At 58.7% G+C, this 14,059-nt stretch overlaps 1 protein-coding gene across 3 annotated transcripts in view; it reads left to right on the top strand.

Moving 5' to 3' along the window:
• The first annotated feature begins 1,109 nt into the window (after positions 1-1,109).
• HHIPL1 (HHIP like 1) overlaps positions 1,110-14,059 on the top strand; it is a 28,134-nt gene continuing 15,184 nt past the window's right edge. Inside the window, exons 1-4 of one of the 3 annotated variants that reach the window (XM_058740268.1) lie at positions 1,325-1,410; positions 3,236-3,345; positions 9,042-9,688; positions 12,275-12,418. In XM_058740268.1, the coding sequence (XP_058596251.1) occupies positions 3,265-3,345; positions 9,042-9,688; positions 12,275-12,418 (872 nt within the window). In that variant the 5' untranslated portion in view covers positions 1,325-1,410; positions 3,236-3,264. Of the gene's footprint in view, positions 1,411-3,235; positions 3,346-7,376; positions 7,612-9,041; positions 9,689-12,274; positions 12,419-14,059 lie in introns of those variants that run through there. The other 2 variants (XM_058740265.1, XM_058740267.1) reach the window with 2 other exon arrangements.

Here is a 14,059-nt window from a genome sequence, read left to right on the forward strand (position 1 = left end):
CAGAGCAGATCTCAGCTGAGACTCCGGATTTGCCGGTCTGTCCAGATTTGGGGGTGGCACTCAGCCCTGAGTCCTGAGACCTCAGCTCTCCAAGGGGTCTGAGAAAAGTGGATTCTCAGTTCAGCTTTTTTCTTATGGGCAGGACAGGAGCCACAACTTTCCGGCTCTTTCATGCGTCAGAGCAGAAACTGAGGCTTGGATTCTCAAGCACCTGCTGTCCATGAGAGGCTGGGCGAGCCCTCCGCTAACTTGGGGACGGCATTCCCTCATGGGTATAAGGGGACCCATAAGCCCGGCGGGCGACACAGGGCAGAAGCAGGGGCAGGGGCTGCAGGATGGAGAGCAGGATGCCCAGAGTGCAGAGGGGGGAGGCCCAGCAGTCCCCGGCTGTAGGGGAATATGCTAGCCGCGGAGGGGAGAGAGAGAAGAAGCCTGGGGTGAGGAAGAGGGTGGACTGTGGAGGCGGCCCATCCACCCTCCCCAACCCAGGCCCGGGTTTCACTTCTCCTGTGAGTCCCGGGCAGCAGGGACCGCCCTTTACCCCATTTTTAAGTGATTCCGTGGGAATTCCCAGCCACTGGCTCCATCATGTCCCTCCCTGGCCCAGTCGGAGGCAGGACTGGAACCCCGGAGTCCCTGCGCCTCCCGGGCTAAACAGCGCCCGGGGAGGAAGCTGCGGCCCCGGCGGAAACGGGAAGCCCAGTCGGCACCTGGGGCCCCAAGAGGCGAGGCCACCGCCATTGTATTGAAAAAGGATCCCGGGGCGGGGGGGGGGGGGGGGGGGGGCGCTGCTGGAACAGCGGGAACAGAGGCGGTGCCGAGTGCCGAGTTGCGCGCCGCGCCCCTCCTCCTTCAGCCCCGCCGGGGCGTCCCGGACCAGGGGTGGCCTCCCTGCGGGGCTGGGCCCCAACCTCGAGGCCCTGCGGGGTGAGCCCGTCCCTGCCCCGCGGCCACGGGCTCCCCGGGAGGGTGCGGCCCGCGGGAGGCGAGCGCTCAGGGCGCGGCCGGCGGCTCCCGGGGCCGGGGTGTCCGCCCCCCCGCCGCCGCCTCCCCCTCCTCCCCCTCCTCCTCCTCCTCCTCCTCCTCCCCCTCCTCCTCCTCCTCCTCCTCCGGGCCGGGGCGGAGCGGGCCGGCGGCGGCATGGCGGGCGGGCGGGCCGGGCCCGGGGCGCTGCTGGCGCTGCTGGCGCTGCGGGCGCTCGGGGCGGCGGCGCACCCCCAGTGCCTGGACTTCAGGCCGCCCTTCCGGCCGCCGCAGCCGCTGCGCTTCTGCGCGCAGTACTCGGCCTTCGGCTGCTGCGCCCCCGAGCAGGACGCGGCGCTGGCCCGCCGCTTCGGAGCCCTGGCGGCGCGCGTGGACGCCGCCGAGTGGGCCGCGTGCGCCGGCTACGCGCTCGACCTGCTGTGCCAGGTGAGCGGGCGCGCGTCGGGGCCTCGGCGGCCGGGCGGGAGAGCGGCGGGGGCGGCCCCGCCGGGCGGCGATCGGGAGTGGGCGGCGGGCGTTGGACCCCCGAGTCCGCACCAACCCCCACCCCCCCACCCCCGGCGGAGCCTTCGGCGCGGGGAGACGGGCTTTGCCATTCATTAGCTTCGTGACTCGGGCCTTCCCTGGGCCTCCGTTTCCCCTCGTGAAGCAAGGCGGGCGGACACAGCGGTGTCATCACTCCCTTGGGAGTTTGCGGGCCCCTCTGCCCTGGGACCCCCTGGAGTCAGCGTGGAGGAGCCCCGCCCTTGTCGGGGCACCGGGATGGGAAGCCTTTGTCCCGCCAGTGCTTCCCGCGCTGCCCCGGGGGAGGTGGGCGCGGCCCGGACCCGCAGGGAGCGTGGTCCACGCGCGGGACTTGGGTTTGCGGAAGGGGTTGGGGGACACCGCTCCCAGTGAGAGCCCCTCCCCCGCCCTGAGGACACGGTCTCAGAGCCCTGCCCCCTTCCTGGACCAGACGTGCCCGGTGAGGCTCAGACCCCGGGGTGAGCCGGTCTGCGATGCTTGTGGCACTTCAGGCCCCCACCTAGGTTCCTGGTGTGCGCTCTCTCTGGGGGCGCCCCCACGTGGCAGAGGGTCCCTCGTCCTTTCAGACCACCTGAGGGACATCCCTTCGGTGTAACCTCTCTGTCCTCATCTCCCCTCTGGGGGCAGAGCCCCTACTTCTGCCGGCTCGGGATTGCACAGGATTGTGCCTTAGCTGCTCCTGCATGGGTCTAATTTCTGAGAGGCTGACCAGAACCCCTGGGGAAATGGAGTCAAGGCCAGGAAGTCCTGAGGCTGGCCCCAACCACCATCCAGGCAGCCAGAAGCCTGGGGGAGGAAGGGTCCTGCAGGCCCGCCTAGCTGACCCCGTTCAGACAGCCAGGGGAGGGGCAGGAGGGCTGGCTTGGAATCAGACTTACTGGGTTGATCCTGGCCCTGCCACTCCTGGCTCTGTGACCCTGGACAGGTCACCACTGCACCATTGCATCATCTTTAAAATAGGGGCAATCGTAGCCGTCCCTCAGAGTAGGCACACAGACAAGAGGGCACATACTCAGGGCTCAGTGGATGATTCTGGCTGGATTTCTCCAGCGCCTCTTTGGCCCCCACTGGCTTCCCAGCTCTAGCTAAGGACCGAGTGGGGCCCAGAGGCCCATTCGGGGGAAGCCCAGAGAGGCAGAGACTTGCCTAGTGGTCACACAGCTCAGTTATGGCCACGGTGGGCACTTGGACCACACTCAGCGCCGGTGTGAGTGGGCCATCTGGGTCAGAAATGAGAGGGCCTGGGAGGGGATGAGGAAAGGGGCCCCGGGGAGCACCAGAATGCAGAGGAGGGGGACACCCGCCCTTGGTGGTCTCTGCTCAGTCCCTGTGCTGTGCTTCTCAGGGGAGCCAGAATGGTCTGGTCAAGCATCTGCCTCCCTCACCAGCGTGGGGGCTCTTTGGAAGCAGGCCCTCCCCTCCCCTCATAGTTGGGCTCGTGCATTCACTCCACATTTGTTTATTGAGCACCTACTATGTGCCAGGCTCAGCAGGGCAAGTAAGGTAGGTGGGTCCTAGGAGGAGGAAGGGAACAGTCAGCCCTGCTATCCCTCCCTGGCAAGAGGCTCCCCTCTTCCCCTGGGAATCTTCCCAGCATGGCTTGGCCTTGAGCAACCAGTGGTAGACCGGCCTCTAGCACTTTACCCCAGGCGTCTCTGAGAGTGACCTCATGTCTGGAGTGAACTTGGAGAGGGCAGCGGAGGTTGGCTCACGGTTTCTCTGGCAGGGCCTCAAGGGAGGGCAGGAGAGTGCTGGATGGAGGACCATCCTGTCTGCGAGCCAAGGCCATGTCTGGATCCGGCACCCCCTGATTTCCACCCTGGGGAGGTGGCCAAGGTGACTTATTTACAAGTTTCAGTCAATGACAGCATTCAGACATTCACATCTGCCTTAGGGAGACATACTCCAGACAGGAGAGAGAGACCATGAAAACATGCTCGCTCCCACAGCCCCCTCCAGAACCTGCCCCCCCATCTGGTGCCCACAGCCCCTCCAGGTGCCCAGGATGGCTCCTTAGCTGGAGGGTGATCGTCCCTTCTGGGCCTTAAGACTCTTTCCTAGGACTCTGCCCTCATCCAACTGACGCCTGTGCCATCAAGAGGAGAAATGACAGCTTGTGACATGTGACATCCTCAGGTTCCTCGTGTCCATATGACAAACTTCTGTATAACTGAGACTGCCTCTCTGTGTAACCTGAAGTCATCAAAGCCTGGTTTCTGGTGGAAATCTACATGGGACACACTCTGCAGGTGCATGTACAGGACAGGTATTTCCCCAGAGCCTGTTAGGGGCTGGCCCTGTCTGGGTGCCCGGGCCCAGAGGCAGTTGGCAAGTCATAGGCCCAGGCTCGAGTCCCCTTGTTCCAATCAGGAGACAGACGCACGGATACTTACCAGAATGCACAAAAAGCTTCTCCAGGGTGACTGGACACTATGGGGGATAGGGAGAAAGGCCACACTTTTTCCTGTAAAAGTCAGGGAAGGCTTCCTGGAAGAGGAAACATTGAATTGCATCTTGATAGTTCATACCATTTGAGCATGTGTTTATTGAACAATGCATGCATGATGTCTCAATTTATTCCCGCCGACAACTGTGAGATTGGAATTCCTTTCCCCTTTTACAGATGAAGACACGGGCACAGAGAGGCTAAGGAACTTGCCCCAGGTCACACAGGGAATGGTAGATTCAGTCTCTAGTATGCTCTGGCTCCAAAGCCCTTCTCTTACTGACTTTGTCATACTGCCTGTTTTCTTGAAGCCCCACTGTGTGCTGGGCCCTCGGGCCCCTTCCCTGGAAGGTCCCATAGCCTGTGGGGTAGGTGGACATACAAAGAGAACATAAAGTCCCGACCAGGCAGGCCAGCTGAGGCATCTCTGACAACCGGGAGGTGACAGACGACCCCCGTGGAGAGCTCAGCCCACAAGCTACAAAGTTACATTTTGGCGATGCTGTGTGGAGGGCCGAGGGAGGGTCCACAGGGGGCCAGGGTGGGGGAGTCAGGGCCCTGGGAGGACGGAGGAGCCAGAGAAGACTTTTCAGTTGGGTCTGGAGTCACGAAGACGACTTTGCCAGATGAGGAAATGGGAAAGGAAGGAATACCCTACCTAGAGAACACTGTGTACACAGACCCAGCCTTCCTAAGCAGTAGGTAGCGGACATAAGGAACCCTTGGGACTCAGGACCGTGAGTCGTGAGACTCAGCAGCCGCACAGGGCGACTTCGCGGCAGCAAGGTGGGCGGGCCGTCTGCTCCTGTGCTGAATGGCACAGGCAGCTGAACAGTGTGACGCCCGATGGGCTTTGCTTGGGTTTTCTGCTGCCCCTTCCACTGACCCCGGGAGGCCAGTTGCTGGTTGTCCCTGTGGACAGCAACCACTACACCCTCCTGTCATGATCGGCTTGTGGATTCCTCAGGTCTGAGCACCAGGTTTGCTCTGTAAGAGTATGTAGGCCACGAGGAAGGGCTTGCCAGGCTCCGTGTCCATGCATGGACGCTGAAGTTCCAGCCTGGCTCCCCGGAGGCCCCCCAGTGCTCCCTCTCTAGCTCTGGGCTGGGCTTTGGTGAGCAGAGGGCACCCAGACCGGCTTCCAGAAGTCCGTTCCGCTCCTCATTGTATCCCTGGAGCTGAGGACGGTGCCTGGCACGCAGTCAGTGTCCCGTAAACGCTTGCTGAATGAAACAGTGCTGACTAATCCGGAAAGAGCCCCGCTGTGGGCATCAGGAGGGCTGGGTCTGAGCCATGGTGTGACCACTTCTTGGCACGTAGCCTTCTTTGAGCCTCAGTTCGTCACCTACATGCTAGAAGTCACAGTGACCCTACCTCGCAAAAATTAAATGAGGCATGTGTGCGGACAGACCCTCCCTGGCCCACCCATGGCTGCCCGCTGGAGTCACAGGAGGCTCCAGGGCAACCGTGTGAGAGACAATCACGCGCAGAGGCCTGGGCCTGGCTGTCTCGCCCACTCGTCGGCTGAGTGGGACGTGGGCAACCCTGTGAGGCCTGGGACAGCGACTGACCAGAGACTTCCAAGCATACGTGGCCAAGTGGCCCTTAGCCTCACAGTAGCAGTAGAGGTGCCGGGAGGACAAGGCCGTGGTGTGACCATGATGGTTCCAAGGGAGGGAGGAGCCCCTGGCCCAGAGCCTGAACACACATCCATGAGGGCGGTTTGCCACCTGTCGGAGCCCCGCCTGGCCCTGCCGGTGAGGAGAGGAGCGTCCGGCCGCGGGAGGAGCACCCCCCAAGGCCTCTAGGGACCCAGAGCCGAGTCGGTCCAGACCTTGGCCCGCTGAGCCCATGGTGGGACCGGGGGCAGAGGGTGCCAGGCACAGACATAAATAATTACCTCTGCTCAGGTCAGGGGCTCTGACTGAAGGAGGTTCTTTTTGTTTTCTTTCGAGTTTATTTATTTATTTTGAGAGAGAGAGAGAGAGAGAGAGAGAGAGAGAGAGAGAATCCCAAGCAGACTCCACGCTGTCAGCACAGAGCCCGCTGTGGGGCTCGAACCCACAAACCGAGAGATCACGACCTGAGCCAAGATCAAGAGTTGCATGGGCGCCTGGGTGGCTCAGTCGGTTAAGCATCCAACTTCAGCTCAGGTCATGATCCCACGGTTCACGAGTTCAAGCCCCACATCGGGGTCTCTGCTGTCAGCCCAGAGCCCGCTTCAGATCCTCTGTCTCCCTCTCTCTCTGCCCCTCCTCTCCCTCCCACCCCAAATAAATAAACATTAAAAAAAAAACAAAAAACTGAGTTGCTTAATTGAGCCACCCAGGCGTCCCTCAAGGGAGCTTTTCATACAGCCTGTGGAGCTGAGGCCTCTGCTCTGGGTGGGGGTGGGGTACACTTAACTAGGCTTTGGGGGCTGGGAGTTAGGCGCCCGCCAGTGAGCCCGGAAATGCCCCGGCTTCTAGGTCGAATCCAGCCTGTGACCTTGGTTAGGGGCTTCCTTCTCAGCCTCTTCTTTCCCATCTGTACAATGGGACTAAGAACATACTCCTGGCACAGTCAGTTGCGTTGAGTGATGGCCCTGGCCCACAATCTGCCCAAATGCCCAGAGCTGTTGTTGTTCGCGCTATTTCTCCGATGGCCGTGGCTGTTATTCAAGGATGAATTGATTGCTGCTTTCGAGGGAAGGGCACGCCTGCAAAGGGAACTGTGTGTGCTGAGGCTCAGAGGTGAAAATGGCTGAGAGTGTCGGGAAACTGAAGGGGGCAGGAGGCGGGAGCTGACGGCCGAGCTGTGGGCAGAGCTGGATCCCGAGTGCTGGTACCTCTGCGTTGGCTCTCAGGCTGGGGTCGGGGTGTGAAGGGAGGGATCCTCTCAGCTCTCAGGGGGTGGGTGCTGGAGGTCTGAAGCTGGGGAGGGGTCTGCTGGGGTTTGTCACCTCTGCCTGGGTTCCCGGAAGGCAGAGCCTGGGGCAAAGCTTGCGGGTTATTTCCTTCTTGGGGTGAGAGGACCCGGAAGGACGAGTGTTGGGGGCAGAGGGAGGGCTGAGCCGAGGGTTGCTGCACGATGCCTGAACTGGTTCCAAGAAGCCATCCAAACTGCGAATTGGGACTGTCTGCCGGGCGAGGAGGAGGGCAGAACACTTCACCCATCAGCTTCCCGTCCCCAGGGCTCACAGTCCTGCCCCAGGAGGGCCTGACTACCCTGCGTTCCAGATCGTGCCCATGTGGGCCCTGAATGGGGTCCCCGGTGTCTCATCAGCGGGGGAGCCCTCGGCAGGAGGCCAGGGAAGCCAAGGGCGGCCGATCCATCTGTCCCCAGAGGAACACTACACTGGCAGCCCGGTGGCAGAGGACCATCCAGGACCCTGCCCAAGATGCCTGAGCAGTGGAGGGAGAGGGGTCCGGGGCCAGGGGGATGTGTGGGCATGGGTATTGCCAATTTGTACATGTGCCAGCCTCCACAGTGCTGGGGAGAGTGGGGTCGGCCAGAGACCAAACCGAGACCCCTCCATGCTGCCCGAATCATACTGAATGACACCGAGGCTGTGCCTCAGTCTCCCCCTCTGTAACACTCTCCCCTTCGTGGGCCCTTGTGAAGATGAAGCCAGTAATGGAGGTAGGAGCACCCATTCACGGTTAAGTACTGGTCAGGTGAGTTAGCTTCCAGCACATTCCCTACGCATTCACTCGGGGCTTACTATGTGCTAGGCACTGTCTTAGGTTCCGGGACACACAGTGACCAAAACAGTCAAAATTCCTGTCCTTGTAGGGACGCCTGGGTGTCTCAGTGCATTAAGCGCCCGGCTTCGGCTCAGGTCACGATCTCGCGGTTCGTGAGTTCGAGCCCCGTATTCGGCTGTGTGCTGACAACGTGGAGCCTGGAGCCTGCTTCGGATTCTGTGTCTTCCTCCCTCTCTGCCCCTCCCCTGCTCACACTCTGTCTCTTTCTCTCACTCAAAAATAAATAAACATTAAAGATTCCTGTCCTTGTAGAATTTACCTTCCAAGGAGGACAGACAGTAAGCATGTAAACACATTCATTTTTATCGTGATACCAGATGATGGTAAGGTTTGTGATTTAGGGTGTTTTAAGTTTAGTTTGTTTTTTTTTTTTAAGTTTATTTTGAGAGAGAGAAAGCATGTGTGGGGGAGGAAAAGGGGGAGACGGAGTGAGAGAGAATCCCAAACAGGCTCCACACTGTCAATGCAGAGCCCCACACAGGGCTGGAACTCAGGAACTGCGAGATCATGACCTGAGCTGAGGTCTGAAGGTTAACCGACTAAGCCACCCAGGTGCGCCTGGGGGGGATTGGTGTTTGTTTCAAGCAGAGTCAGAGGCCAGGAGGTGGAGGGCAGGGGTGGGGAGGGGTGTGTGTGGGGGGGTGGGTGGCTGGGTGTGGTCAGGGCAGATCTCTCTGAGGATGTGTCCCTTGAGTGGGGATCTAAATAAAGGAAGGAGTAAGTCCCGCAGACACGGGGTGGAGACTTCAGATGAAAAGAGGAAGTATAGAAAAGTGCCTCAGGGGCGCCTGGGTGACTCAGTCGGTTAAGCATCTGACTTTGGCTCAGATCATGATCTCCCAGCTTGTGGGTTAGAGCCCATGTCAGGCTCTGTGCTGACAGCTCAGAGCCTGGAGCCTGCTTCCCATTCTGTGTCTCCCTCTCTCTCTGCCCCTCCCCCACTCGTGCGCACGCGCGCGGGCGCGCGCGCACACACACACACACACACACACACTCTCTCTCTCTCTCTCTCTCTCTCTCTCTCTCAAAATAAACATTAAAAAAAATTTTTTTTAAGTTTTTTTAATACATTAACAAAAGGGTGCCCCAGACCCTTTCTGGCACACAGTAGGTACTCAAGGGCTGCTGTTAGTGGTAGTAATATTGCGGTCATTTGGTCTAACCGAAGCATTAAGGCAAGGGGAAGAGAAGGTGAGGAGCTAGGAGGCCCAGGGTTGCTGCTACCTAGTTGAGATCGCCGTGTTGCCAGACAGATGGGGGCCCCATTTTACAGATCAGCGGCCTGAGGCCCTAGGAGGCGGGAGAGGTCACACGCATCCTCGCCGCCCCTGTCCCCGCAGGAATGCTCACCCTACGCCGCCCACCTGTACGACGCCGAGGACCCGTCCACGCCGCTGCGCACGGTGCCGGGGCTCTGCGAGGACTACTGTCTGGACATGTGGCAGACGTGCCGGGGCCTCTTCCGCCACCTGTCGCCCGACCGGGAGCTCTGGGCCCTGGAGGGCAACCGCGCCAAGTTCTGCCGCTACCTGTCGCTGGACGACGCGGACTACTGCTTCCCGCGCCTGCTGGTCAACGAGAACCTCAACTCGAACCTGGGCCGCGTGGTGGCCGACGCCAAGGGCTGCCTGCAGCTGTGCCTGGAGGAGGTGGCTAACGGGCTGCGCAACCCCGTGGCCATGGTGCACGCGCGGGACGGCAGCCACCGCTTCTTCGTGGCCGAGCAGGTGGGGCTGGTGTGGGCCTACCTGCCCGACCGCTCGCGGCTGGAGAAGCCCTTCCTGAACATCAGCCGGGCGGTGCTCACCTCGCCGTGGGAGGGCGACGAGCGGGGCTTTCTGGGCATCGCCTTGCACCCCGGCTTCCGGCACAACGGCAAGCTCTACGTCTACTACTCAGTGGGGGTCGGCTTCGACGAGTGGATCCGCATCAGCGAGTTCAGGGTCTCCGCGGACGACATGAACACCGTGGACCACAACTCTGAGAGGTGGTTGCCCTGGGGGCCCGGGTGGGGTGGGGTGGGGTGGGGTGGGGGCGGGGCTGAAATCGGGCCGCCAGGCCCCGCAGGTCGGCGACGGTGCCACCGGACCGATCCACGGTGTGCACCTGCCCTAGCCGCTAAAACCTCTGTCACAGCCAGGGAGGGGGCCGAGCCCCATGTCCTGGGCTCAGGGGAAGGACAGTCGCAGAACAGCATCACAGGATCACGTCCAGACTCCTGGATCAGCCACTGCGGGTGGTTCATTCCATCTGATTCTCCTAAAGCCCAGGGAGAGTCCAAGTAGTCTCCCCATCCTGCAGGTGAGGAAGGGGAGGCTTGGACAGGTAAAATGACCTGCTAGGCCACACAGCTGGCCTAGAATCCCCGTGTGTCTGTCTCCTGAGCCCCACCTTCCACTTCTCCTCCCCTGGACCCTCTGCTCCCTCCGCCTCCCCCAGGAGGTTTCTCTGCACCTTTCAACATGAGCCTCCTTTCTGTGTATTATCTGTGCCCCCCCCCACCCCCACCCCGTGTTCAAAACTGCTTTGACCCGGCGTGGCATGAAGGACATATGCATGTCTGGGTCCAACAGGAAAATAAACCTGGTACCAGCTAATTCAGCAGGCAAGATTTGATGCTGGGAGTTAGCTACTGAGGCAATAAAAATGAAAGAGCAGCCCAGGGGAGAAGCAAGGCAACTCTGAGTTTACCAGCTGGAGGAGGCTGCCTCTACCTCTTTCAAGGACAAACTGAGAGAGTTGGGCCACTCAGTGGAAGCTGGAACCACAGTGGGCCTGGGCAGGGGGAGTTGCGGCCAGGGAGGAGGTACAGCTACTGCCAAGACATTGCCTGAGCAGAGAGAGAGAGAGAGAGAGGAGAGAGAGATGGGGAGAAATACCCTGGCTTCTCCCTTCCTCCCGCCCTCCAATCTCCTGCCAGTGCCTTCCATTGGCTGACCCTAGCTGGAGGCCAGCCAGCAAAGGAGCATGGGAAATGTAGTTTGCAGGGTCAGAGTCTCTGAAGCAGAAAACAGGTAGGGGCAGAACCAGGACTGATCTGAGGCAAATAATGGCACATCATGTACTTAATAAAACTGGAAAATCTTGACATTGAAAGTATAAAAAGGAGAATGAACCAAATATGCTGGCTCATGTGAGGGCTAATGTAGGTCTTGTCAGGCTGCGTTAATTTTGACTATGAGCATCCTGGCAGCCGGAGCAAAAGGAGAAAACGTAATTCTCATTATCTTACGTGAGGCTGTGCAACCAGTTCTCCAAGAGATACCAGGTTGATCACACGGCTCTCGGAGCAGAGAGACAGAGGGACTGAATGGATGTGCTTCACTGGTGACTTTTAGAAAGTGACTCTTGATAAAAACTGAAGGTGGGACACAAAAAACACAGATGAACATACTTCAGAGTGAGTGTTCAGTGAGGGTCTTCTGGGGACCTATCAAGTACCAGCCTAGAACTTGACTCAGGGAGGGACCAGGACCGAGTGGTCGTCCTTGCCTGAGTCAGCTGTCAGTCTCCATTCCCAGGGCTGGGATCCCAGCGGGAGGTGGAGGCCTGATGGTCTGAGCTGTCCTTTCCGGGAAGGACTTGGAGGTTGGGGCTCTGTTTTGCTCACCAGGTCACATGTGTTGGCCTCACGTGTGTTGGTTTCAGTGGAAGGTCTTGGTTCTGGAGGCCTGAAGCCCTGGATTCAAGTTACCTGACCTTCTTGTGCCTTGGTTTTTCTTACCTGTATTAAAATAAAGGGTCACGAAGTCAGTGACCTGTCCCGGAAAACCTAAGCAAACAGGGCCTTGGCTACAAGGGAGGAGCCAGAGGAGGAAAAGGGTGAGGATTAGTAGCTACAAGACGCCAGAGGAACAGAAGGGAAAAGTTCTTGGCTTTGCTAAGTTTGCTGCCTGGTACCAAGATATCTGGGTGGAAACCCAAGAGTCCGCACTCACGAGCCACTCTTCCTATCCCTGCATCTCCCACTTCTGGAGGCAGCACCAGCAGCCAGGGAAGCGTGGCTTCCCCCTGCCTCTTGGTTTCCACTCTCCATTGGCAAACCCCAACCAGAAGCCAGCTGGCTGGCCACGTAGTGGAGGGTTTTCTGCCATGGCAGTAAAGGAAGTTGCCGAGGGGTGAGTTTGTAGTTGAGCACAGCTCACATCAGCAACCCACCTCCTTGGAAGTTATGGTACATAGCAAATGAAGGGGGCGTGTAGAAGAAACCAGTTGTGCCGGTGACTGGGTCGCCAGGGTTGCATAATCGTAACTGGGGAGCTAGCGGTGGGGAGCGGTGAGGAGGCCTGAGTCCTAGTCCCAGCTCGGCTCCCTATGGGCTGTGTGACCTTGGGCCACTTGCTTAACCCCTCTGCGCCTCCAGTTCCCCCCTAGCACAATGGAGTGAATCATCCTCGCCCAGACTCCTAGATAGATCCTTCTAAAAGTCACCTGCTGTAAAATGTATGAAAAGTCTTTTCAGCTGGGAAATGGCATCGAAGAGAGAAGAGATTTTATTGCTGTGATCTTCTTTTGTGTTTTTGCTGAGGTTGTTTTTATGTTTGTTTGGCGGGGGTGGCTTATCTCCTTTTAGGATAATCCTGGAGATCGAAGAACCAGCCTCCAACCACAACGGGGGCCAGCTGCTATTTGGGGACGACGGGTACCTCTACATCTTTACTGGTGACGGCGGGATGGCCGGAGACCCCTTTGGCAAATTTGGAAATGCCCAAAACAAGTACGTTCTGCTTTGGGCTGGCTGGTGGGTTGGTTTACATACTCTCCTGGAGGAGAGGGGTTACTTCCTCGGCCACACAGTGCAGGGCAGTAGAAAGGGCTTTGGGCCCCAGTTCAGTCCGCAGCTGGGGACTCCTGTCAAGTCGCTTCCACTCCCCAGTTAGAGGGGATAATAATAATCTCCAGGGGAGGCTTGGCATGAGGAGTAAAGGCAATCCTGTGTCTTGAGGACCAGGCACAGAACCCACTTGTCACAGGTGCCTGATAAGTGACATCAGAGAGCCTCTGGGAAGATGGGGTTTTATTGGAAGGCAGCCCAGCCCTGCTTGAACTAGAGGAAGGAAAGAGGTCCTTCCAGAACCAAATGGGGAGTGTGAACTGGCTGGAGCAGGAGGGCAGGAGGGCCCCTGCCCCACGGGTCACCCACATATGGCCTGGAAACCGAGGCATAGTCTTGCTGTTAGGTATCTACTTCTTGGGTTGAGCGGATGGCCTGCCATTATTCCACTCACACACACACACACACACACACACACACACAGTGTAGACGAGGATATCTAGGGCAGCCTCCTCCATTCTCTTAGCTAAACTGACAAAATCTTCTTTAGCCCAGAAAGTAAAAATAGCGAGGGTGATGTTGATTACAGTAATTAAACGTTCATGATTTGTCACTTGCGCTCTCATACGTGACAGTGTAGGAATCACTGAAGCTTTCTCATGTTTGGGATGTGTTTAGAGATGTAGTTGGGAAAATAGAAATTAAGGATTTGTGGATAATTGGACAGAACTTAAAACATTATTTTGCAGCGATGAGTTTGGCCCCCTTCTGTAGTGAAGCCGGCTGCACAGTGTGTGGGCTCAGGAGTGTGATCTGTGGCTTGGTGCTGAGCAGGCTGGAGTGTGTGGAGGGGGGACTCCTTGGGGCAAAACCTAAAAGACCACAATCGGGGATTAAGGGTGGGGCATCTTTGGGTGGGGTTGAAGAAGACCTCATCTTTGAGGTAGGGGTGGTGGGTGTGGAGGGGGGGGTGGTGGTGAACTGAACGGGCCCTCAGGCCTGCCTGGTTCTCTGACATGACATGCGGTGGTGCTGCCCGTGATGGCCCGGGGTGTGGGACAGAGAAAGAAAGAGCACCAGCCTCCTATTTCCTGCTGAGATCTGCTGAGGTTTCTCTCCCCTTCCCTGAGCCCTGACCTGTTCTCTTGTGTGATGCTCCTGACTTTGATTGCTGGGTGTTGAAAGAAAACTGTAGATACGAGTCCTTTTTAGGAGTATTTTCACGCCCCCCCACCCCCACAGCCACATAGGGAGGCAGGAAAGAGGGAGCGTGCTAACCTTACAGTGAGGAGACAGGCGTGGGAAAGTTGGAAAGCGCGTGGTGTGGCAAAGAGCTTGGGCTTCTGTGCTCCCGCGCTGCCTGGGCTGGATCCCAACTCTCCCTTTACTAGCGGTGTGGCAAGTGGGCACGTTACGCGGCCTTTCTGAGCTCAGCTGCCGCGTCTGTAAAAGGGCATCACGGAACTGCTCTCCTTGAGCTGAGGCGTTAGAGGGTATGTTTGTATATGCGACGCTTCCCACGCAGCCTGGCCCGTAAGAAGGTGCCAGATAAATGCTGGAGCAGTGAGCGAGGTTACCCAGCTG

Source organism: Neofelis nebulosa, chromosome 7, assembly GCF_028018385.1.
Source record: "Neofelis nebulosa isolate mNeoNeb1 chromosome 7, mNeoNeb1.pri, whole genome shotgun sequence".
Classification (NCBI taxonomy): Eukaryota; Metazoa; Chordata; class Mammalia; order Carnivora; family Felidae; genus Neofelis; species Neofelis nebulosa.